Here is a 25,227-nt window from a genome sequence, read left to right on the forward strand (position 1 = left end):
AAGGCATGATCCCAGTAGCCCATCCCATTCTTTTGCCTATGATCAAGCACATGTATTCCATGTTCTCAAAGATATAGGTCATGATTCCTGTTACATGAAGTGTTCCAGAAAGTCTATTAGTCCCAGAGAAATTTTGATTTTTTTTTTTAACTTTTGAAGTCATGTAAGTCACTTTTTTTGGTTGTGGCCCAAGTAAAGCAAAGCAATCTTAAAATTCAAGCAGTCCAGCATCTTTGAATAATTTCAACATGGATTCAAAAAAAGGAAACACATCCTATAAGAAGAACAGTACCAAAAGATCCTATTTGAGACTAAGAAAATAAACACAGCTGTAATATAGAGAAATAGTCTTAACTGCATTAGGCCAGTGGCATAGCCAAGAGTGGGCTTGGGTGGCCCACCCAGTAGCAGCACACCTATGATGTCACTGGCAGGGATCCCCAAGCCCCACCAGCTGAAAACTCCCAACTGTCCCTCCTGCATACCTTGTAAATAGCAGATCTTCGCCTGCAGTGAGACGCAACTGATACATATTGCTTACTCTGGCCCCACAGCCTTCCCTCTGATGTATTCCCGCCTATGCAGAAACAGGAAGATGCATCAGAGGGAAGGCTTTGGGGTCAAGATGAGCAATGTGTATTAGTTGCTGCTCGCTGCTGGTGAAAATCTGCTATTTAAAAGGTATGCAGGAGAGGGGGAGATGTTTGATGGCATGCAGGCGAGAGAGGAAGAGACCAAATCACTTGTGGGACAAGGCAGAGTTCTTCTGCCCACCCATCTTAGACCAAGGCCCACCCAAAATTGGGTGTCTGACTACGCCCCTGCATTAGGCACCATCAACCTGATTAAAAAGAACTTCTAGGCACACCTAGATACATTGCTTGTACATATTAAATGCAATGAACGCCACAATTCAAATATTAAGAAAAATACTAGCTGTAAATCTGAGAGGTTGAATTCATATCCAACAAACTACAAGTTTGTGCAAAACTAAATCAACATTTTTGAAACAGCACAATTGTTTTACATTATTACGCCTATTTAAAAAAAAATGTTATGGTGCTTCAGCCATGGTCAGTGCTGGAACCAGAGAAACTGGATATCAGAGTTTCAGAAACCAAGAGAATGTAATTGCCAGAAAGGACAAAAAGTCTTACAGGAGCAAGATGAAGAGGCTGGTCACTGGGCAAAGAGTTAATCACAATTCTGTTCAGACTGGTCCGGCATCCTTCAACTTCTTGGATCCCTTCTTTGTCAACGGCCAATATTCTCTTATCAGTTTCAGAAACTGCTTTCTGACGTACATCTGGGTCTTCGGAGCTCAGCCCTTGGATCAGTTCAGCTTAACAGCATGAAAAGAAAAGCACATGGCACACACAGAATGAAAAAGGGGATGGGGGAATCTAATCAAGGAATGGAAGCAGAAGATGGTAATAACATTATAAGATGTTGTTGAGGGACAATGAGTGGCCCGGCAGTGAGGCTCAGCTCTGGAATACAGAATTCTTCTCCCTCCTTTTCCTCTGTCCTATGTTCGATGTCGTTCCTTTCTGTTCTATTTTGGTTTGATTGTACACCACTTTGAAGTTTGAAAGGTGGTATATAGAAAATACCTCATAAACTAATAACAAGCTCATGATCTTTCACAAAAGCTGGCAAATATTCATAGAGGATATTTCCTGTTTCTCCTGTGGATTTTGCAAAACATTTGCATGCACTACTTCCATCATGTGCAGATCGAACTCGTGCATATTCATTGTAGATATCCTGAAAACATGACTGGCTAGTGGTGTTCCAAGGACAGAATTGAGAACCATTGGCTTACAATGATGGCACCTCCAGGTATTTAATAAAACTCAAGGGGGACAATTCTATAAACTGGCTCCTCAGTTTAGGTACCCTGATGCCATTTGCTTAGCGCCAATTCTATAACGGCACTTTAGCACCAAGATTCCACTATAGAACACTAGCATATTTCAGCATTGGCACACCCATGTTTAGGCATGCCCTCTTACACCATGTCAATGGCAGGTGTAAGCTGGCAAACCTAGGTGTGCCAAGTGACATGCAGAATTTACAGTATTCTATAAACTACATGTGGAACTGGAAGACCTCCAGACCTCCGGCACAAATAGAGAAGCTAGACAAGGATCTGATAGAGGATATTCAAAAGATTGGTATGAAAGGGGAGGTGCTACTGTTGGGAGATTTCAACTTGTCTGATGTGGACTGGAACATCCCGTCTGCGGAATCGGAAAGAAGTAGGGAGACTGTAGATGCCTGTCAAAGTGCCTTGCTCAGACAAATGGTGACGGAACCCACAAGGGAAGGGTCGATGCTGGATCTAGTGCTCACGAACGGAGGAAGTGTTTCTAATATCCGGGTGGGTGTCCACCTATGTAATAGTGATCATCACACCGTATGGTTTGATATAAGGGCGAAGGCACAGTGTGGACGCACAAAACTAAAAGTACTGGATTTCAGACGTACTGATTTTGATAAAATGGGGGAATACCTGAAAAAGGAGCTGTTGAAGTGGGAAGGCGTAGGAGAAGTGGAACATCAGTGGTCAAAGCTGAAGGCTGCTATAAATACGGCGACTGATCTTTATGCGAGGAAAGTAAACAAAACCAAGAGAAACAGGAAGCCTATATGGTTTTCCAACCATGTAGCTGAAAAAATAAGAGCAAAAGAGGCTTTATTCAAGAAATACAAAAGAACGCAACGAGAGGATCATGGAAAAGATTATCGGATCAAACTCAAAGAAGCGAAGAGGGAAATACGGCTAGCGAAAGTGCGAGCAGAAGAAAAAATGGCTAAAGATGTAAAGAGAGGTGACAAGACCTTTTTCAGATACATTGGAGAAAGGAGAAGAATGGAATTGCGAGACTGAAAGATAATGAGAATGGTTATGTGGAAAGTGAGGAGGATAAAGCGAATGTGCTAAACAATTACTTCTCTTCGGTATTCACATAGGAAAATCCTGGTGAAGGACTGCAGTTGGCTGCTGAAAGAATATTTGGGAATGGAGTGGATACTGTGCCGTTTACGGAAGAAAGCGTTTATAAACAACTGGGGAATCTGAAGGTGGACAAAGCTATGGGGCCGGATGGGATACATCCCAGGATACTGAGGGAGCTCAGGGAGGTCCTGGCGGGACCTCTTAAAGAGGTTCTGTGAGATTGGAGACGAGCGGATGTGGTCTCTCTTCACAGAAGTGGAGACATGGAAGAAGTGGGAAACTACAGACCAGTAAGTCTCACGTTGGTGGTAGGAAAAGCAATGGAGTCGCTGCTGAACGAAAGGATAGTTAACTTTCTAGAAGACAATGGGTTACAGGACCTGAGGCAACATGGCTTTACCAAAGGAAAATCCTGCCAAACGAATCTCATTGACTTATTTGACTGGGTGACAAAAGAAATGTATGAAGGCCGTGCGCTAGATGTAATCTACTTGGATTTCAGCGAAGCCTTTGATATGGTCCTCCACAGAAGACTCGTGAATAAGCTGAAACGGCTGAACTTAGGACCAAAAGTGGTGAACTGGACAGAAAACTGGTTGACCAACAGGTAGCAGATGGTGGTGGTAAATGGAATCTGCTCGGAGGAAAGGATGGTGAGCAGTGGGGTTCCTCAGGAGTCAGTGCTGGGGCCCATTTTGTTTAATATATTTGTGAGAGATATTGCTGAAGGGTTGGAAGGAAAGGTTTGCCTTTTTTTGCAGATGACACGAAGATAGCCAATAGAGTGGATACCCTGGAGGGAGTAGAAACGATGAGAAGGGTTCTCCGAAAGTTAGAAGAATGGTCGAGGGGTCTGGCAGTTAAAATTCAATTGAGAACGGGACAAAAATTAAGTGAATGGAGGAGGATTGAATGAAAGATTTTATTCACGCCATCACGAGCACGATTGCACATTTAACAGTTACTCCGGAGACATAACTATATCTTCATTTCCACTAGTACAAAGCACGACCAGCCCTAAGATAAGTGCATGATTGAATAAGTTGTTACATAAGAAGAGTGATTTTGACAATTAGTTGCAATAATGGAAATAAGGAAGACACATAATCGTGAAAGTATAAGGAGGCAGGCAGGGCTAGAGTGCAGTGATGTTCATTACAACATATTGCTAAGAGCATCTTATGCTGGAGTAATATGGTATTACTGAGCACTATTACATTATGAATATATTAATAATAGATTAGAACTCATAGTAGAGAGAAGTTCACCTTAAGCGCATAATAAAAAAAAAAAGACAAAAAAAGAAAACACGAAGTAGACGGTTTCTTCTAGTTTTGATACGTAGTTAAAATTCAATGCCAAGAAGTGCTGAGTGATGTATTTGGGGTGTAGAAACCCAAAAGAGAGACACCGAATAAGAGGGGAGAGATTAGCAAGCTCAACTCAGGAGAGAGACCTTGGGGTGTTAGTGTCGGAGGATATGATGGTGAAGAAACAATGTCACAAGGCGACGGAAGTGGCTAGAAGGATGCTAGGCTGCATAGAGAGGGGTATAACCAGCAGAAGAAAGGAGGTGTTGATGCCCTCTACAAGTCGTTGGTGAGGCCCCACTTGGAGTATAGTGTTCAGTTTTGGAGGCCATATCTGGCTAAAGATGTAAAAAGACTGGAAGCGGCGCAAAGAAAAGCTACGAAAATGGTATGAGATTTGCGTTGCAAACCGTACGAGGAGAGACTTGCTGACCTGAACATGTATACCTTGGAGGAAAGGAGAAACAGGGGTGACATGATACAGATGTTCAAATATTTGAAAGGTATTAATTCGCATACGAACCTTTTCCGGAGACGGGAAGGTGGTAGAACTAGAGGACATGAATTGAGGTTGCAGGGGGGTAGACTCAGGAGTAATGTCAGGAAGTATTTTTTCACGGAGAGGGTGAGGGATATGTGGAATGCCCTCCCGTGGGAGGTGGTGGAGATGAAAACAGTAATGGAATTCAAACATGCGTGGGATAAACACTAAGGAATCCTGTTTAGAAGGAATGGATCTATGGAATCTTAGCGGACACTGGGTTGCGACGCCAGTATTTGGAGAATAAAACCGGTGCAGGGCGGACTTCTACGGTCTGTGCCCTGAGAAAGGCAGGGACAAATCAAACTCAGATATACATATAAAGTATTACATACCATGTAAAATGAGTTTATCTTGTTGGGCAGACTGGATGGACTGTTCAGGTATTTATCTGCTGTCATTTACTATGTAAGACATGTCCATGGCCCACCCATGTGTATGCCCCAGCTATACCACTTAGGCGCTACCTTATAGAATAGCATCTAGTGCAGACAGGCACCTAACTACCAATTATGGCACCTTTTATGTCTATGTGGTATGTACCTCTAGGCACCAGCTTATAGAATTACCCTGAAGGTGGATTTTTTTTTAGATCAAAGCGAGGTTCATATAATGGGTCACATATAGAGAAGGAGAAGATTCTCATGTACCAACAACAACAACAAGAAATGTTGCATAAAGATACATAAAGATACAGAAATATTTCTCATTGTATTGGGTGTTACAGGCTTGATTAAAAGCTATTTCCAAGCATATCTTGATAAGTTGCCTGAGCAAATTACATCCAATGAACTCAAGGAAGCTCTCTTTGGCACAATGCAAGTACTAAGGTGAGCGTTAGCAGAAAATTTGAAAGACAGATCATATTCCAAATGACCTGGCTTAGGAGTGAGGTTCATTATTGTCAAGCAGTGGTTCTCAACCCAGTCCTTGGGACACACCTAACCAATCAAAGTTTCAAGATGACCCAATGAATATACATGAGATAGATATGAATACAATGGAAATAGTGCATGCAAATCTATCTCATGCATATTCATTGAAGATTTTAAGCTCTGCCGAGCAGGGACTGTCTCTTCATCTTCAAATGTACAGTGCTGCGTACGTCTAGTAGCGCTATAGAAATGACGGACTGAGTTGAGAACCTCTGCTGTCAAGGTATATGCAAAACTAATCCAATTGAAACTATTGCCCCTGAAGTCACAGACTAAAAGAAGTGAAGAGTTATACAACTTTAGGAAGACAATCAGAATCCAACAACCCTCCCCCCAAGAAATCTCATGACAGTACAGTAACCAAAAATGAAGCACTGAACAAGGGATGTGAGAATGCTCAGCTGGGTGATTGTTCCAAACTCACCCTTGTTGTGGTGGCCCATAATTGCATTAGGGTTTTACTTACAGATTTCATCTACATCCTGCAGGAATTTTTCAAAGTCTTTCTCCTCCTTATTCACAGCCATTGGTGGAACAATCCCCCACGGGCACACACCACCACTGAAAGCAAATTATAGATGGAAAATAATTGAATTCATTCTCACAGAATTTTTTTTAGAACCCACAATTCATGGTTTGGAAAGAAGGAGGGATCAACTAGTTTGGATTTGTGTTCTGCCTTTTGCATCCACTTTCACTGTTAATTCTTTCATGACGCAGAGTTACATGAAAAGATAGTGACTCTTCATGAAGATATTTACAGAATGAGAATCTGTTTTCCACATATCCTTATTAAATATGCCAACTGGCTCCAGATTTGTCTGACAGGTTGATCCAGTACTGTGTTTACCCCCACTGTGTACAACACTTGTTGTTCTGCATAAAAGTAATTTTATGAAGTGGGATACTGTACACCCAGGATTGGATCAACTTGTGAAATCCTGAAGCCAGCTGACAACCCTTATCACAAATGTGACATGGGAAAGGAGACTCTTTTGTTTACTCTTCCCAAATTAAACACTGGGAGTGATTAATAAGACCCCTCGTCCCCTTTTCCCTCCCACTTTCAATATTAATGTGCATGAAATAAGGCAACTAATCAGCCCAAGGGTAACTGACACCCCAAGTGAACCTTCAGTTGTGCTCTGCCCTCCCCCCCAACTCACCCAGCATGGGAGCCAACTTTTCAAAATGAGTGGGGGTGCTAAACCCAATGTAAAGTATTAGGTTGAATTTTAATTGCCATTAGCTCTGCGATTAATGCAGTAATCAATAATCACATTTAAAAACATTAATCACATCGCAGCATCTCCTTTCGCCTCCAAACATCTCTTCTGCTCTCTTCCATTCCCAACCCTTGTCCTCGGTGTAATCTGATATCTGCCCACCCCCAATTCAATATCACCCCCTCTCCAGTTTACCTTAAAGGTGGTCTTCTGTTGGCCCCCATAAGTGGCAGTATTGCACATATGCGGTCTGGTCTGAAGCTCTCTCTCTGACCCATCCCTCCCACGCAGAATCAGGAATTGATGTCAGAGGAGGCAGGACGGGCCAGAGGGAAAGCTTTGGAGCAGGCTGCTGGCAGCAAAAGTGCAACGCTGCCACTTACAGGGACCAACAGAAGACCACCTTAAAGGTAGGCCAGCAGGGGGGCTAAGGGGGGGGGGCAGATCCTGAACCCCAGGTGGGTGGAGAGGAGCAAGTTGAAGACCCGCAAGCAGAACTGGAAGGGCCACCAATGAAAGCTATTGCTGAGGCAGTGAGCTCCAGCAGCTACAAGACCTTTAGTGATGCTCACAACCAAGTTTGTGTTGCTGCTCACAGGGGTGGAAGGGAAGAGTGAAAGAGAGAAAAAATTGTAAACCACATTGATCTGCAAGTTAGCAAAGGTGGTATAGCAAGTGTGAATAGACTATAAACTATGATGGACCCCAGGAAAGAAAGAGAAATAATAGACATGGGGCAAGAGGAGAGGGAGGGAAGGAAGGGAGAGAGATGGGATGGAGGGTGACTATAAGTCCTTTATGGAAGGAAGGGGGGTGGGATTTGATATACTGCTTTTCTGTGGTTACAATCAAAGTGGATTACATATTATGTACAGGTACTTATTTTGTACCTGGGCAATGGAGGGTTAAGTGATTTGCCCAGAGTCACAAGGAGCTACAGTAATAAATTAATTCATTAAATATCTTTAATTGTGCAATTAATTGCAATTACATTTTTTTAATCACAGGATTAATCATGATTACAAATTTTAATCAAAATGCAGCCCTACAAATTATCCGTTCCTGGACATTAGTTAAGGAGTTTGCTCAATATTGGGGGTGGCTCAAGGTCCTACCCATCTACAGTCCGGCATCTCCCCTTCCCTTCACCGGCAGCATGGAATGTGCTTGCAACTTTTGTCTAGGTCCAGGAAAGGCAGTGCAGTAGCAGCAAGATCAGGAAAGAAAGGGGGAGTGCTGGCTAGGGAAAGAGCAGGGTTGGTGTTAGACATTCAGGGGCCCAGAGCAGAAATCGGAAAGGGGACCCAAAGGCTGGCCTTCAGCCTATGCCTTCTTCAACTTGAAGCAGACTTGGGGCTCCCTATAGTGTAGGGACCCAGGGCAACTGCCTTGGGAATGAGAGAGAAGATGCTACTCCTCTGCCTTACTGCCACCCTAGACAGATGTCTAGTCTGCCCAGTGGCAGGGCCAGCCCTGACCAGGGAGCTCCAAGCTGTCAGGGTCACAATATTTCATAGACTTATGGATCTAAGTAGCACGCCATAATTTCTGTTGTTTTTGGAATATTTTTATGCTGTAACAGTCTATTGCCTATATCTAGCTATCCTGATAAATAAACAAAGATAACAAGTCACACGGGAATGGATGCCCTCGAAGCCCGAGCACCCCGTTAAACACTGCATCCCTGGTGGTCCAGTGTCAACCCGCCCCCCTCCCTACCTTGCGTTGGAGGAGGGAGGTAGCCTGCCACCCTCTTCTAAGCTAAAACAAAGGGCACCTCTTTAGTAAAAGTGGGACAAGACCTCACCTAACGCTTAAGCCTCCCTGTCGCCTCTCGTATCCTAGGAGACGACAGACGCTGCGCCTGCCTCTTGCGGCAGGATTTTACGGCAGCGCGTTGACGTTGCTGCTTTGGCCCGTGCGTAATGTTTGACGGCGACGTGGCAGTGGTGTGCGCTTGTTGCAGATGGCGCTTTACGGCGATGGAATGCTATGCTCCGCTACTGGCGGCAGTGGCGGGTGGCCGGAAGTTTTGCTCTGCTGCCGGGTTTCGGAGTGTGTGCTGCACCCTGCCGCCGAGCAGCCATTCCTGGGTTTAGTACCGACATGGCCTCGGCTGTCATGGGGCAGCGCATGGTGTGGGTGGATCTGGAGGTGAGGAAGGGACCCAACAAGGAGCCCCTATATAACGACTTTTAAGCAGCTTTATGTCTCTACGCTCTTTCATATATCGCTTCCAAGGAGAATAATTGATTTTAGTGGGCGTTTACTTGGTAGTTTTTCGCAAGAAGTGAAATATTTCCGGGGGTCGGAACTAGGCCTTTATAATCACTAGAAGGAAAGTACCTTTTTAACGCGGTGATGGGAAAGTTGTTTCTTCAATCATTTGAAAGAGAGTCACTTCAAGTCCTGTTTTAGGCTAATGGATTCCCTTGCACCCTTTTTCTGTAAATTTTTCTTAGCTGGTCACTAAGAAGGATAGGCTCTGGAGCTGTAGAAAGAAGTTTACATTCCCAATTAGCTACTGTTTTATGAATTGATGTTTAATAACATGCTGCATTGGGTTGGGGTGGGGCTTTTACTAAGCTGTGGTAAAAAGTGGCTTGCGGTAGTGTGGGCACTTGTTTTTGTAGCTTGCTGGGAATTTTGTTTTACTGCAGCTGGCCATGCACTAAAATTAAAAGTGGCCTGCAGCAATTTACTGCCTGAGCTCTTACCGCCACCCATTGACCTAATGGTAATGGCTCACGTGCTACACGCACAGTACTCATGCAGAGCATGCCAATGTGGCCGCACTGCTGATTACTGCTGGGACCCCCCCCCCCCCCCCCCCCCCCCCCCGTGGTAGAAAAGAGAAAAATATTTTGTACCACGGGAAACAGGATACGCCAACTTTGAAATTATGATTGGGTATGAGCACAAATCAGGCAGTACTGTTGGTTTAGCATGTGCAACGTGCATGGTAGCCCTACCGCAGCTTTGTAAAAGGGCCCCTAAGTTTGCTTTCTCTCTCTCTCACTCAGGTAGTTCAAAAGTTATCCTAATGTCCTTAACAATGGTATATTTTAGGCAGTGGGGAAGGGTAGTAAGGTAAAAATTGCCATTTAAATTCATTTGTTAAGGATGGTGGAACAGTGCTTCAAAAAAAATGCTCTTGAAAGATGATCCTATGTAAATCACTTAGACTTTTGCTTTATGTAAGTGGTATATCAAATAAACTTGGAATTGGACTAGTGTTAGTAATAATACAATTTATCTTTAAAATCAAGCGTGGTATCATAAGATTGTAGGGTGGCCAGTATTATAAAGAACAAAATTACAGAGCATATTCAAAAGCATGGATTAATAAGACAAGGCCAACATGGATTTAGTGTTCAGGGATATCTCACCACCATTTCTTTCAAGGGGTGAACAAACATTTGAATAAAAGTGAGCCAGTCGATATTGTGTATCTGGATTTTCAAAAGGTATTTGACAAAGTACCTCATGAAAGACTACAAAGAAAATTGGAGAGTCATGGGATAGGAGGTAGTGTTCTATTGTGAATTAAAAACTGGTTAAAAGATAGAAAACAGAGAGTAGGGTTAAATGGTCAGTATTCTCAATGGAGAACGGTGGATAGTAGGGTTTCTTAGGGGTCTGTGCTGGGACTGCTGCGTTTTAGCATATTTATAAATGATCTAGAGATGGGAGGTATCTAGTGAGGTATTAAATTTGCTGATGACACAAAGTTATTGAAAGTTAAGTCGCAAGAGGATTGTGAAAAATTGAGGACCTTACTTGACTGAGAGACTGGGCATCTAAATTGCAGATGACGTTTAATGTGAGCAAGTGCAAAGTGATGCATGTGGGGAAAGAGGAACCCAAATTATAGCTATTTAATGCAATGTTCCATGTTAGGAGTCGCTGACCAGGAAAGGAATCTAAGCGTTATCGTTGCTGTGCTCAGTGTTTGGCGGCGACAAAGAAAGCAAATAGAATGTTAAGTATTAGGAAAGGAATGGAAAACAAAAATGAGGACGTTATAATGCCTTTGTATCTCTTCATGGTGCAACCACATCTCGAATATTGTGTGCAATTCTGGTCACAGCATCTCAAAAAGATATAGTGGAAGTAGAAAAGGTAAGGGCGACAAAAATGATAAAGGGGATAGGATGACTTTCCCTATGAGGAAAGGCTAAAGCGGTGAGGGCTCTTCAGCTTGGAGAATAGACGGCTGAGGGGAGATATGATCGAGGTCTATAAAATAATGAGTACAGTGCAATGGATAGACATGAATTGCTTGTTTCCATATCATCAAGCTGATCAATCCATAGACTGGTAGACTGGTGGGTTGTGTCCATCTACCAGCAGGTGGAGATAGAGAGCAAACTTTTGCCTCCCTATATGTGGTCATGTGCTGCCGGAAACTCCTCAGTATGTTCTCTATCTCAGCAGGTGGTGGTCACACACAGCAGCAGCTCTGGCTAGGTCTCCAAGCCTAATCCTTAGGTTTTGTTGAGGCCTGGGGTTGAGGGCTCTTTTGAGCAAGTGCAAACCTGGTGGTGCCAGGTCCCTCCTTTTCTCCCCCCTCCCGCTGGCTCCGTTTAAAAAAAAAAAAAAAAAATTTTTAAACGTCGTTAAAGGCGTTTAATTCGACGTTTCTTTAAACGTTCATTGCAGCTACTCACTGGGACACCAGTTCGTTACAGCTCGGAGCGGCAAGCAGGTAATTTTACCTTTTTAGGACTAGGGGGCATGCAATGAAGCTACAAAATAGTAAATTTAAAATGAATCAGAGAAAATATTTCTTCACTCAATGTATAATTAAACTCTGGAATTTGTTGCCAGAGAATGTGGTAAAAGCTGTTAGTCTATAAGCCATTATTAAAATGGACTTGTTGAAAATCCATTGCTTATTTTAGGATGAGCAGCATAAAATGTACTGTTTTGGTATCTTGCCAGGTACTTGTAACCTGGATTGGCCACTGTTGGAAACAGGATCCTGTTCTTGATGGACCTTCGTTCTGCCCCAGTATGGCAATACTTATGTACTTATATGCTTATATGTCAGCATTTAAAAGCTCTTTTAAGATTTGGTATATTAGATGAACTCTCAATTACATTTTGTTTTATCATTTTGCTTCATTACAGATGACTGGCTTGGATATTGAGAGAGACCAGATTATTGAAATGGCTTGCCTTATTACAGACTCTGATCTAAACATTTTGGCTGAAGTAGGTTGCTTCTGTACTTTTGATATTTCTTGTAACTGTTTTGAAAGGCAGTGGTACATATTGGCTTGCTTACGCAGAAGAAAATACAGTATAGTAAACAACAGTGCAAATTTCCCCATCTGCCTAGTTTGTTTGTTTATTTTAGCGCATTTATATCCCACATTTTCCCACAAGCGCAGGCACAATGTGGCTTACAATAGTGCATGAAATAAAACAATAAGAAAGATAAAACATAAGATGACAGAATAGACAAAACATGGGGGGGGGGGGGGTAAAAATGTTCGGCAGGGGCCAGTGGATCAGAGCCTCCAGCCAACCATCAGCAGGAGAGTCAAATGGCCGGGCTCGGCAGGGAGTAGGCTTTTGAAAATAGGAACGCCTTTAGGAACTTTTTGAAGAGATGATGGTCGGGTATCCCCTTTAATTGCTTCGGCAGGTCGTTCCAAGATTTTGCACTGGTAAACGGGAAAGACGAAGCAAACATACGCTTGTATCTAACTTTCCTACTGCTGGGATAGTGAAGACAGAGGAAGTTGCGCGATGACAACAGGGCATTCCTAGGGGGTAGATCAACCAGGTTGAACATGTACTCCGGGGCCTCGCCAAATATGATCTTATGCGTTAAAGAACAGATCTTGAACTTGATGCGATCTTTGACAGGGAGCCAGTGCAGAGCGAGACGCAATGGCTGTGCATGGGCAATGGGCGATTTGCCTAGAATTAGTCTGGCAGCCATGTTCTGGGCTGTCTGGAGCTTTTTTAGTAAGTAGTCATGGCAGCCAGCGTATATCCCACTGCAGTAGTCCAAGTTAGAAAGGACGAGCCAGTGAACAAGAGTACGGAGTTCTGTCACTTTTATAATAACCAAGGGAACGACAGGAGATAAGACCAAAACCCATTGCCATTTTAAAATTATTTTTATTTATATTTAGCTCGTACTGTTTTTTATTGGTAGTTCAAGGCTCTTCACATTCAGGTACAGTAGGCTTTTCTTGTCCCTAGAAGTCAGTCTAACACAGAGGTGGGCATAAGAATAGCGGTCATGAAATGCCTAGCCACCCGCTTGGGGTTAGGCCACCATGGCTCCATGTTTTTTCCCCTGCTGTTCTTTCCTTCTTCGTGTGCCGGCTCCTGGCTTCTCCGCCATCTGCTTCTCTTTTATTATTCTGCTGCTGCCACCTTTTCCTCAGCTTTCTGGAATGAAGCTCTACACATCTGTTTGCAAATGAGCAAACAGATGCATACAGATGGAGGCACCCTCCCCAATAGCTGCTATCACATAAACGAAATGTGCTTCAAGAATCAAAACCTATTCTTCAGAAAGAGAAAGGGTTGAGTGATGAGGTACACAAAATGATAGTGAGGGCTTCAGAGAGAAGAATTAGCCAAGCAGGAGCCTGTTTGGTCTGGCAGCATATTACATTGTCTCAAAGTAGTTCCCTATATATATGTTTTCAAATCATATTAAACTAAATGAAGTATCCATGAGCTGGGCACAGTTTAGTTAGACTTGGTAATCTTTACAAGCAGAAGCTAAAAAGATATATGTGCACTAATGTGCCTGATCTTTTCTAGGCTCAATCGACCATGTGAACCTTTAGAGAAATATATACAAATGCTAATATTGATTCATATTTAAAAGAACACAGTCCATAAATACAGGAAGAGAGCCTCTGTGTCATATCTGTAAATGGCTGAAGACCACATCCAGTGGCTTGTAACAATTCACAGTCTTGTACATTATTTCACAATCTGCTAAGAAATCCAATTCAATAAGTATTAAAATAAAGAGTTGGTTTCAGTGATCTACACAACATACTCTACATATCCAATGTCTCTACATTTCCAATGTGAAAGAACAATTATAGAAAAGTAATTAAGAATTAAGAGCAAGAAACCAAAGAATATTGACTGCAAAAGTCTTCACATCTTTTGTCACAGCAAACCTAAACTAGATCCGTTTACAGAAATACCCTTAACAAGGCTGATAATGAATTAAATAGAGTCCTCTTATGTCTAGTCACAGAGGTTACTGTAGACCCTTGAAGGATAGGGATACAAGACGTATGAGGAGAGACTTGCTGAACTAAACATGTATACTCTGGAGGAAAGGAGAAACAGGGGTGATATGATACAGACGTTCAAATATTTGAAAGGTATTAATCCGCAAATGAACCTTTTCTGGAGATGGGAAGATGGTAGAACGAGAGGACATGAAATGAGATTGAAGGGAGGCAGATTCAAGAAAAATATCAGGAAGTTTTTTTCACGGAGAGAGTAGTGGATGCTTGGAATGCCCTCCCGCGGGAGGTGGTGGAAATGAAAACGGTAACGGAATTCAAACATGCATGGGATAAGCACAAAGGAATCCTGTGCCGAAGGAATGGATCCTCAGGAGCTTAGTCAAGATCGGAAGGTGGGGCTGGTGGTTGGGAGGCGGGGCTAGTGCTGGGCAGACTTATATGGTCTGTGCCAGAGCCGGTGGTTGGAAGCTGGACTAGTGGTTGGGAGGCGAGGATAGTGCTGGGCAGACTTGTACAGTCTGTGCCAGAGCCGGTGGTTGGGAGGTGGGGCTGGTGGTTGGGAGGTGAGGATAGTGCTGGGCAGACTTATATGGTCTGTTCCAGAGCCGGTGGTGGGAAGCGGGACTGGTGGTTGGGAGGCGGGGATAGTGCTGGGCAGACTTGTACAGTCTGTGCCAGAGCCGGTGGTTGAGAGGCGGGACTGGTGGTTGGGAGGCGGGGATAGTGCTGGGCAGACTTATACGGTCTGTGCCAGAGCCGGTGGTTGGGAGGCGGGGCTGGTGGTTGGGAGGCGGGGATAGTGCTGGGCAGACTTATACGGTCTGTGCCCTGAAGAGCACAGGTACAAATCAAAGTAGGGTATACACAAAAAGTAGCACATATGAGTTATCTTGTTGGGCAGACTGGATGGACCGTGCAGGTCTTTTTCTGCCATCATCTACTATGTTACTATGAGTGGGAACGGCTTTGAAACAGACCAGAGACACTTAAATGTCAAATCAATAATCTTTAATGGAGGATGACTCAACAAGGTACCCTGTTTCAGAACACATGGTTCTTTCTTCAGGAGTCTCACGGTCATTCATATGTCCACTTTTGCCAGTTTATATAATCTGTATCCTTTGTTCATTCACATCTTACGTTTGGTAGTATTTTTATGCAGTACTTCTTGGAGACACCTCATTGGATCTAGATATCTCTATTATTTTATCCATTATTTTATACACCCTCACAAATTAATTCAATTTTCAAATAGGTTTTCCCAAAGTAATCGCTCACTTGTACCATTACATTTTTACATTTGTTCTTCTGTATGTTTTTCTATCTCATTTCAATATGATTTTACATGTTTCATAAATATATTTTCACTGTATTATTTACATTTTTTGTATATTTTCATTGTATGTTTTTAATGTGAGTTGTATCATCATACATATATATATATTGTACTGCTTTTACCATGCATACATATTGTTTATCATTTACTTTTTATTTTTTATTGTTCATTCACATTGTTTTACATTGTTTTATATTTTTATCTATGTAAAGAAGGAACCGTGTGTTCCGAAACAGGGTACTTTGTTGAGTCATCTTCCATTAAAGATTATTGATTGATGTTTAAGTGTCTCTGGTTTGTTTCGAAGCACCTGACTCCGTTCCTACTCCTTGCTCCTCTCGAATTTCTCCATGGGATACTAGTGTTCCTTCCACTTGCTGTGGTTTGTGTTGTGTCTGCAGACCCCTACAGAATGACACGACATGTTACAACTTCACTTTGGTATTCCTGTGTTTACCCTTGTCACAGATGTTTGCTGAAACACAGGCTGGGTTGGGTCTTTGCTTTCTCGACATTTTGGCTCCACCTGGTTGTTGCACCTGAGTTCCTCTACACTGGTACCATTCCATAAAGTATATGAGGACAGACTTGAGGAGAGCAAGGGTAGGGGAAAGATGATACACATACACAGATGATACACATACACAGTAAGAAGACCTCATTCAATGGAAAGGAGGTTCAGGAATGAGGGGTCATAAGATGCAAGTGAAATGGGTAGATTCAGGAGTAATCTAAGGAAATCTTTCTTCATCAAAAGGGTAGTGGATGCATGGAATAACCTCCCAGCAGAAGTGGTGGAAACAAAGACAGTATCTGAATTCAAAAATCATCATCATCATGGAAACCTGTATGTGGAGTGCTTCAGGGATCGCCGCTTTCACCAACTCTCTTCAACTTAATGATGGCTTCACTGGCCAAGTCACTATCCACCCAATGCCTCAATCCATACATTTATGCAGATGATGTCACGATCTACATCCCGTTTAAAAATGATCTAACAGAAATCACAAATAAAATCAATTACAGCTTCCAAATAATGAACTCATGGGCGAATGCATTCCAACTAAAACTTAACGCAGAAAAGACACAATGCCTTCTTCTTTCATCACAATATAACAAGATTAATCATACTAATATAAATACCCCAAACTTCACGCTTCCTGCTTCGGACACCTTGAAATTTCTGGGAGTCACAATTGATCAAAATCTCACATTAGAAAGTCACGCAAAAAATGTAACAAAGAAAATGTTCCATGCAATCTGGAAACTCAAAAGAATAAAACCATCCTTCCCAAGGGAGGTATTCTGCAATCTGGTGCAATGACTGGTGTTAAGCCATCTGGACTATTGCAATTCCATCTATGCCGGTTGCAAAACACAAATTATTAAGAAAGTCCAGACAGCCCAAAATACTGCAGCCAGACTCATTTGGAAAAGCAAAATACGAAAGCGCCAAACCCTTCAGAGAAAAACTACACTGGCTCCCACTAAAAGATCGAATTACTTTCAAAATCTGCACCCTGGTTCATAAATTATTCATGGCGAGGCCCCGATATATATGTTAGACCTCATAGACCTACCAGCAAGGAATACAAAGAGATCATCACGCACTTTCTTGAACCTCCGTTACCCCAATTGCAAAGGACTCAAATACAAATCAATGTATGCCTCTAGCTTCTCCTACACCTGCACACAAATATGGAATGCATTACCAAATGCCATAAAAACAACGCACGATTTGGCAACCTTCCGGAAATTACTAAAGACTAACCTGTTTAAAGAGACTTATCATAAAGATCCTTCATAAATAAACTGACACCAAAACTTTTACCAGAACAAGTTATCATTGATTTCTTTCTATTTGTTTACTATAATCACAATGTCATTATTGAATGTTACACATTACCTTTGTTCTTTTATACCTGAAATGATTTGTATATCTATTTACTTCTAATTTATTTTATATTTTCTGTACTTTAAATGCAATAATATTCTGTATTTCTCCTTCCGGAAATGGCGATCGCCATCACGGCATAATGTAAGCCACATTGAGCCTGCAAAGAGGTGGGAAAATGTGGGATACAAATGCAGTAAGTAAATAAATAAAAAGGCATGGAAGAAACACAGAGGATCTCTGAGTGAGAGTTGAGGGATTGTAAAGCTGAGCAGTTGGTTGAATGGACAGACTATATAGGCCATGGATGATTACAAACAAGTGTCTCAGATTCACTCACCAGAAATCTGGTGACCTTATTCTAACTCTGCCATGTGGACCTCTCTAAATGGGGGGGTGGGGGGGGGGGAAGCAAAAGTCCATGAAGGACTCTGTTAGAATTTCAATCCAGTAATCATCATTTGCACAATGCAGAAAAAGAGGAAACATGAACCCTGAGAGTGCTCCAAAACAGAAAGACACCATACAACAAACTTCTGCTTCATGTAGGTACTAGAAGCAATGGAAGATCAAGTGACTTTGAGCAGGGTCACGGCAGGGGGCAGTAAGAAATGGAAAACTGAAAGTCTGGCCTCCTGTATCACTGCACATTACTCTAACCAGCTTTCCATCTATATGATGAAAATGATGGTAAATCTACCTCACCAAACCCATCAAAGGAGAGAGACTGTTACATGAAATTTATTCTGTAACCAAAATAAACTGAGGCATTTGCCTGTATTATTCATGCATTGATAATTCTGGAGTCATTCCAGACTTCATAACTGCAGTTATGACAGTGGGAAATTATTACTTGCATAGGTGTGGTTGGAGCAATTGTTGCAAAATGCTAGTAACATCCACTTTTGTTTCCGAGTTGCATTGTTGACACTACCAGTTCTGGGTTTTCTGGCCACCTCTTACTGTTGTCCTATGATTTGGTATCAGTTCCTGGCCACATTGCACTTATGAAATGAAACACACACACTCTACCAGGATGTTTCCTCTTTTCTGTTTGGCCTAGGCCTGGGGTTTCTGACTGGTTTCTATTGCCTGGAACATGTTGATCCAGTCTTGCTTTTTACCCCGTTGCCTGCAACAGGGCCAGCTTAACCATTAAGCAGACTGTGTAGTCACCTAGGGCAGCAGCTTCTAGAGGGTGGCGATGAGCAGCTAAAGCAAAACAAAAAGTCCTGACAGTTGCATGCACTCAAAGAGTAATTGGCACACTTTAACAGAGTGCAGTGATACAAGAGGCCAGACTTTGTCTTCCTTCTTCCATAGGCGCCTGCTGTGGCCCTGGTCAAAGTGACTTGATCTTCCATTGCTTCTAGTATCTACTTGAAGTAGGAGCTTGATGTACATTGGCCTCCTGCTTTGGAGCACTCTTAGGTACATAAGTACTGCCATACTGGGACAGACCAAAGGTCCATCAAGCCCATCATCCTGTTTCCAACAGTGGCCAATCCAGGTCACAAATACCTGGCAAAATCCCCAAAAAGTACAAAACATTTTATGCTGTTTATCTCAGAAATAGTGGATTTTTCCCAGTCCATTTAATAACGGTCTATGGACTTTTCCTTTAGGAAACCGTCCAGACCTTTTTAAAACTCTGCTACGCTAACCGCCTTTACCACATTCTCTGGCAACGAATTCCAGAGTTTAATTACACGAGTGCAGAAGAAGTTTCTCCGATTCATTTTAAATTTACTACTTTGTAGCTTCATCGCATGCCCTCTAGTCCTAGTATTTTATAGACCTCTATCATATCTCCCCTCAGTCATCTTTTCTCCAAGCTGAAGAGGCCCAGCCGCTTTAGCCTTTCCTCATAGGGAAGTCGTCCCATCCCCTTTATCATTTTTGTTTGTGTTTCCTGTTTTGCTGCCTTGTGCAAATGATTACTGGGTTGAAATTCTAACAGAGTCCTTCATGGACTTTTGCTTCCCCCCCTCCCCATTTAGAGGGGTCCCACATGGCAGAGTTAGAATAAGGTCTGAATCTGAGGCAGTCTGTCCATCCAACCAACTGCTCAGCTTTACAATCCCTCCACTCTCTGAGATCCTCTGTGTTTCTTTTATCCTGATGAATAGTTTTTGGAAATTGCCCTAGTTATGTGTATGTGACCTACTGAGCAAAAAGGTAGCAAAAGTGGGGTGTCTGACTTATTTATACCACAAGATAGAAGGATATCAACTGCATAAGCCTGCACAATTTCAGCCTCAAGTATGGATTCATTGCATCTTTTAAAAAATGAGAAATTATCAATTTTAAAAAGTACATTTTTCAGAAAAATGCATTTGAAAATAGCAAACTTAGAACATCTGTATCTCTATAAGCCATAGGAATTTACAGATAAAATTTTGACCGTGTTGTGTAGACAGTGATCAAATTTCAAAAATGAAACTCCCAAATTTACTCCTCAACTTTTATAGCCTTTATCTCTGTTATATGTAACCCCACTTTAGGTACCTTTTCCTCAGTGGGTCCAATGCAGGTTTTTTTTAAACAGGATGGTTCTAGGAGGTGTGAAACTGTGGTAATCATAGTTGGCAAGTTGAATTAGTTAAATCACTGCTGGGGGAGGAGGGAGGAACTATAGACATGAAAGTTAATGAAGAGGGGGTGTAAGACTGTGGATTGTAGATTCACCTAGAGTGCTTAATTTGGTACTTAGCTTATTTTATAACAAAAATCTTATGAAATAAGCTCAGTAGTAAATGTATTACTTTTTAATGGGCACGTTGTCACCGATGGCATAAAAACATGGAAATGTGCGATGGTTATATGCCTTTGGATGAAGTGTAAGACTAGTGGGTCTGTGATAGTCTTCTTGACAACCTATGAGCACTTTTCAAAAAAACCTTTTAAATTTGCTATAAATATCATTGTGTGTGAAGTTTTTTTTGATGGTGGCGATATATTTCTTACTCCCCTTAAGGTAGATTGTTTTTCCTCCTATTTAGTAGTGCTGTCTTATACAGAGCATTTAACATATCTAACCCTGGGATAATGAATACTAACTGTTGCATAATGTTCTTGTTCAATGATTTCAGTATGATTTCAGCTGTATATAATATGCTTGTAACAGTTACTCGGACCAAGAAACTTCCCCCATTGAAATCTGTAAGCAAAAGCAGCTTTTCCACCAGGTCACTGGAAAAGATATGTTTCCTCACTGAAGCCCACTGCAACTCTGCAGTATATTGGCCTGCCTCTGTCTTCTAACCTGTGTTTCGATCCTGGCACTATCTGTTGCCTGCTCTCCTTGAGTAGAAGAGCCAGATCAGCTCCATGGGGCAGGGGCCAAAGAGTCAATAATCACTCCTTTACATTTAGCCGATCAGCCCATTCTCCTTGGGAATGGGGCAAGGGTGGATTCTGCTGGCACAGTACCTCAGCCTGCCTGCCTGCTCTTCTATGAAGAGCCATGGATTGTCTTCACAGGCTTGCAGGGAAGGGTGTGTATTTGCCGCACACCCTGCCTGTTCGAATGCTTCATCTGCAGGCAGCAGTACATGCAGACGTGGAATCAACCTACATTTCTGGGTATGGGCCTAGCAATGGCACCTCCACCCCTCCCAGGCTTTGTGCAACTGTCCCATCTTCCCCACCCAGACAATGGCCCTGATAATACCACCATCGACCGGGCTGAGGAGGAAGAAGACTTCTTTGATAACCAGTTTAATAGTTGTACAGATTATAAGGTAGCTAGGTTGGTACTAACTCCTGTCAAACCAGCCAAGTTGGTACCCACAGATTGGTAATGGCCAAATACAGTCTACATTACTATGTTATTTTAAAATATGTAAATACTTTTTAAATAAACTCACATAATAGATATGTAATTTGATTTTTCTGTAACTACAACATATCTGACCCTGGGATAGTCAACCGTTGCTTTTCCAAGCTGAAGAGCCCTAACCTCTTTAGCCTTTCCTCATATGAGAGGAGTTCCATCCCCTTTATCAATTTGGTCGCTCATCTTCAGGGGCACTCCCAGCAGTTAGGTGTGATGTTATAGAATAGTGTCATTTGCACGCCTAACTGCCATAAATTGGGCACTAGAATTTACACCAGCTTTTTGCAGATGTAAATGCTGGCGCCCGAAGTTAGAGGTGAAATGCCATGCTAAGCTAGTATTCTACAAAGAATGCTCTCTTTATTGTCTTCTAGCTTAGCAGGGTTCATCCTGTTGCCTAAATTTGGCACCATTTACTGAATTGCACCCAATGTGTGGACTAGTTAACATGCAGACTCTTAGTGCCCTTTACTTAAACAGGCCCCTAATTGTTCTTAATGTGCATGGCTGCATGTGGTTTTAGCAAGGTTGCATTTGTCAGGCTTAAAATCAACAGAAGCCTTAAAGATCTGACTGCTGCTGTGAAGCACTTGGCCACATGGCCATTTTGTGGGGTAGCACTTGCCACCATCCATTGAGATAGCGGTAAAGGCTCCCGTGCTAACCCGGCAGTAACCATGCAACGTGGCACTGCCCGATTACCTCCAGGTACACACTGGTGCTACAAAAATTTGAAATATTTTTGCAGTGCCAGAAGTAGCGTGTGCTGGGGGAAGGAACTACTGCTGGGCTGCCGTGGTAGCCCAGCAGTACTTCCCGCGTTGGGCTTACCGCCGCTCCGTAAAAGGGCCCCTTTATAACTTTTGGCCCTTCCCCAAATTGCCTCTGAGCCCTGCTCATTGAAGTAGTATAAACTTTGGCCATATATCAATTTATTCAGACAAAATGTATCTATTTGCAGGTTGCAACATTTTTTTTTTAAAGCCCTTATGGGGTTAGTAGCTAGTGCTTTTGCTTGTTGACCAGAAGAGTTTTAAAGATCTTGAAAAGAGGTAAAGGTTTTTTTTGCAGCCTGCATCTGAAATGTTTTTGAGGTCCTTACCTTCCCTCAGGATCATCACTCAGCAAAATAGATGGTCAAGAGTGGTCTATCTGATAACACAGTAGGGAGAGGGGAAGGGCACAGTTCTAAAGTTGCATGACTTGGGTGCTGACAGTGACTGCATGGGAGACTGCTGGCAGTAGTGGAGTAATGGTGATCCATCATCTGGCTCCCTCCTCCCCTTCACCAGCAATCCTGGACAGAAAAGCACCTGGCCTGTCAGATGGCCCCCCCGACTCCTTCTGCAGCCCCAGCACACATGCTGTTTTGTTTCTTTTAATACAGAAGTTGATAAAGAGATCCTTCTGAATACTATCTAATATAATAATTTGCTCCTCCAACGTTCCAATATGTCTCATTGGGATCTTATCCATCTCCTGACGTCAGCCAACCAGCATTCCATTCCCCCTCACTGCCCCGTCAAAACGCAATGATGTCAGAGGGTGGGGCAGTGAGAGGGAAGGGAACGCTGGAGGCTGGCTGACGTGAGGAGATGTTACGAACGGAACGTTACGGAAGCCAGCCAGAGCTTTCAGGTACAAATCAGCAAGTTGACTCCTGCTTCCTCCTCCCAGGCATTTTGCTTTCAGCAGCTGCCTTACCCCGTGCCACAGTCCACCACACAAGCCAGCAGCCTACCCGCCATTGTAGCCGTGTCCTGCCATCAGAACACGACAAACGCACACAGTGAGACTGCAGAAGGCGTTCCCCCCTTTCCGAGTGACAGCGTTATCTAACCATTCAAAGGCGGAACTGCAGCCTTGGAGCTCTCCTGGCCTGCCAAATTTCCACTTCCGCGCCGACACACAAGGCGGAGGAAGAGAGAGGGAGGGCCGAAGGCCAAGATGGCCGCGCACTTGCTCCCCGGCCAAAGCAATCAATGGCCGCTATCACCTGTCAATCACGCCGTGCCTCAGCGAACTCTGCCCCTAGAGGAGGGAGGAGCAAGGTTTACTGGTTTAACGACTGTGTGGTGCACGAGCCATGAGAGGATGAGATTTGTTTAAAGACGTATTTTATCATTACTCTCTCTCTCTCTCTCTGACACACAAACACTCTCTTTTTCTGTCTCACCCACACACACACACACTCTGTCTCTTACACAGACACTGTCTCAAACACACACACAGATTGTGTCTCTCTTTCACACACACAAACAATGTGTCGTAGTCTCATTCACTCTCTGTCTCTCTCTCACTGTGGCTGGGGAGGGGGCAGGGGAGAGAGGAGAATCGCTGGGTGGCTGGAGGGGGGCAGGGGAGAGAGGAGAATCGGGTGGCTGGAGGGGGGAGCAGGGGAGACAGGAGAATCGCTGGGTGGCTGGAGGGGGGGCAGGGGAGAGGGGAGAATCACACACACTCGCTCTCTCACAGACACACTTGCACCCAGTCTCACTCTCTCTGTCACACACACACACTCGCATATTCACACTCTCTCTCACACACACACACTCTGAGGGAAACCTTGCTAGCACCCATTTCATTTGTGTCAGAAACGGGCCTTTTTTACTAGTGGAAAAATAAAACACACTTCCTCAGCGACCCTCCAGACCGGTCAAGACGCGTGGGTTATGTCCTCCTACCAGCAGAGGGAGACTGAGAAAACACTAAGCTTTTGAAGCCTGTATATATAACCTGTGCAGAACCTCCACTAGCCAGTATTTTCTCAGTCTCAGCAGAGGTAGCAGTTGACAGCCTGTGCAGTCTCCAATAATCTGGTGAGGTAGTTTGTCATTGGGTCGTAGGATTTTTTCCTTCCAAACTTTATTCTGTTGCAGTACCCTGTACGTGTGTGTAAAAAAAAAAAAAAAAAAAAAAAAAAGTGCTTTGGGGCCCTGGGTCTGGTGGGGCCCAGTTTTTCCCCCTGGGGTGTTACACCTATGTTTGGGTCCCTCCCCCTGTGCTGCTCTCTATTTCTGTTGGCTTGGCAGCTTTGTGCCTCGGCTGCTTTCTCAGTATTGTAGCCTTGAGTGCCTTACAATTTCCAGATGCCAGAGTTAGAGTACGATGCCTTTAAGGTCAGTTATTCTATGTCATTTTGCTTGCCAGCTTTGTGCCTCGGCTGCTTTCTCAGTATTGTAGCCTTGAGTGCCTTACAATTTCCAGATGCCAGAATTAGAGTACTGTGCCTTTAAGGTCAGTTATTCTATTTCGTTTTGCTTGGCAGCTTTGTGCCTCGGCTGCTTTCTCAGTATTGTAGCCTTGAGTGCCTTACAATTTCCAGCTGCCAGAGTTGGAGTACTGTGCCTTTAAGGGCATTTATTTCTTTATTTTCAGCGGACCGAACGGGGGTTTTGATTCCTTGCTGGAACGAGAGAGCAGCGCTTTCTCCAGTGCTTTTGCAGTGTGAGTGAGTTTTTGGTTTGGCGCTTATAAAGTGTAAAATACAGTGGGGTAGATATTCAAAGTATAACTACACTTCAAATGATTGTTATTAGGATTACCAAATATGCCCTTAGGTTGTTGCAAATTGTGCAGAATGCTACTGCCCAAGTTCTTTTGGGGTTGAAGTATTTTGACCATATTACTCCTGTGCTTATCCATTTACACTGGCTTCCACTTGAATACAGAATACAGCACAAAATCCTGTTATTGGTTTAAGTTTAGACAAACAAAATTTCTCCTGTGATTATTTCCAGTTTGCATATGCATCAACCGTCAAGATGATAATGAGGGCTGTATTTTAGATTTAAGTTTTTAGATGTTTCTATTGTAATTCTCCTGTTTTCAAATCTATGCTGAAAACCCACCTTTTCACTGCTGCTTTTAGCTCCTAGCCACAATTGCCCTCCCCTTGTCCCTTCTTCCCTTCTCACCCATTACTTCCCTCACCCGTAACTGTC

General features: G+C 43.1%; 2 protein-coding genes across 3 annotated transcripts in view; one reads left to right on the forward strand and one right to left on the reverse strand.

Moving 5' to 3' along the window:
* The window catches only part of TTC12 (tetratricopeptide repeat domain 12), a 73,081-nt gene extending 64,225 nt beyond the window's left edge, over positions 1-8,856 (reverse strand). Inside the window, exons 1-3 of one of the 2 annotated variants that reach the window (XM_030221050.1) lie at positions 8,782-8,856; positions 6,215-6,309; positions 1,158-1,342 (exon numbers count right to left, since the gene is read on the reverse strand). In XM_030221050.1, coding sequence (XP_030076910.1) covers positions 1,158-1,342; positions 6,215-6,275 — 246 coding nt within the window. In that variant the 5' untranslated portion in view covers positions 6,276-6,309; positions 8,782-8,856. Of the gene's footprint in view, positions 1-1,157; positions 1,343-6,214; positions 6,310-8,693 lie in introns of both variants that reach the window. The other variant, XM_030221051.1, reaches the window with a different exon arrangement.
* A 251-nt stretch (positions 8,857-9,107) lies between these two features.
* Positions 9,108-25,227, forward strand: part of LOC115481745 — a 28,987-nt gene continuing 12,867 nt past the window's right edge. Inside the window, exons 1-2 of the mRNA XM_030221116.1 lie at positions 9,108-9,128; positions 12,108-12,191. The gene's annotated coding sequence lies outside the window, so the exon portion shown is untranslated. The remainder of the gene's footprint in view (positions 9,129-12,107; positions 12,192-25,227) is intronic.

Source organism: Microcaecilia unicolor, chromosome 12 (assembly GCF_901765095.1).
Source record: "Microcaecilia unicolor chromosome 12, aMicUni1.1, whole genome shotgun sequence".
Taxonomy (NCBI): Eukaryota; Metazoa; Chordata; class Amphibia; order Gymnophiona; family Siphonopidae; genus Microcaecilia; species Microcaecilia unicolor.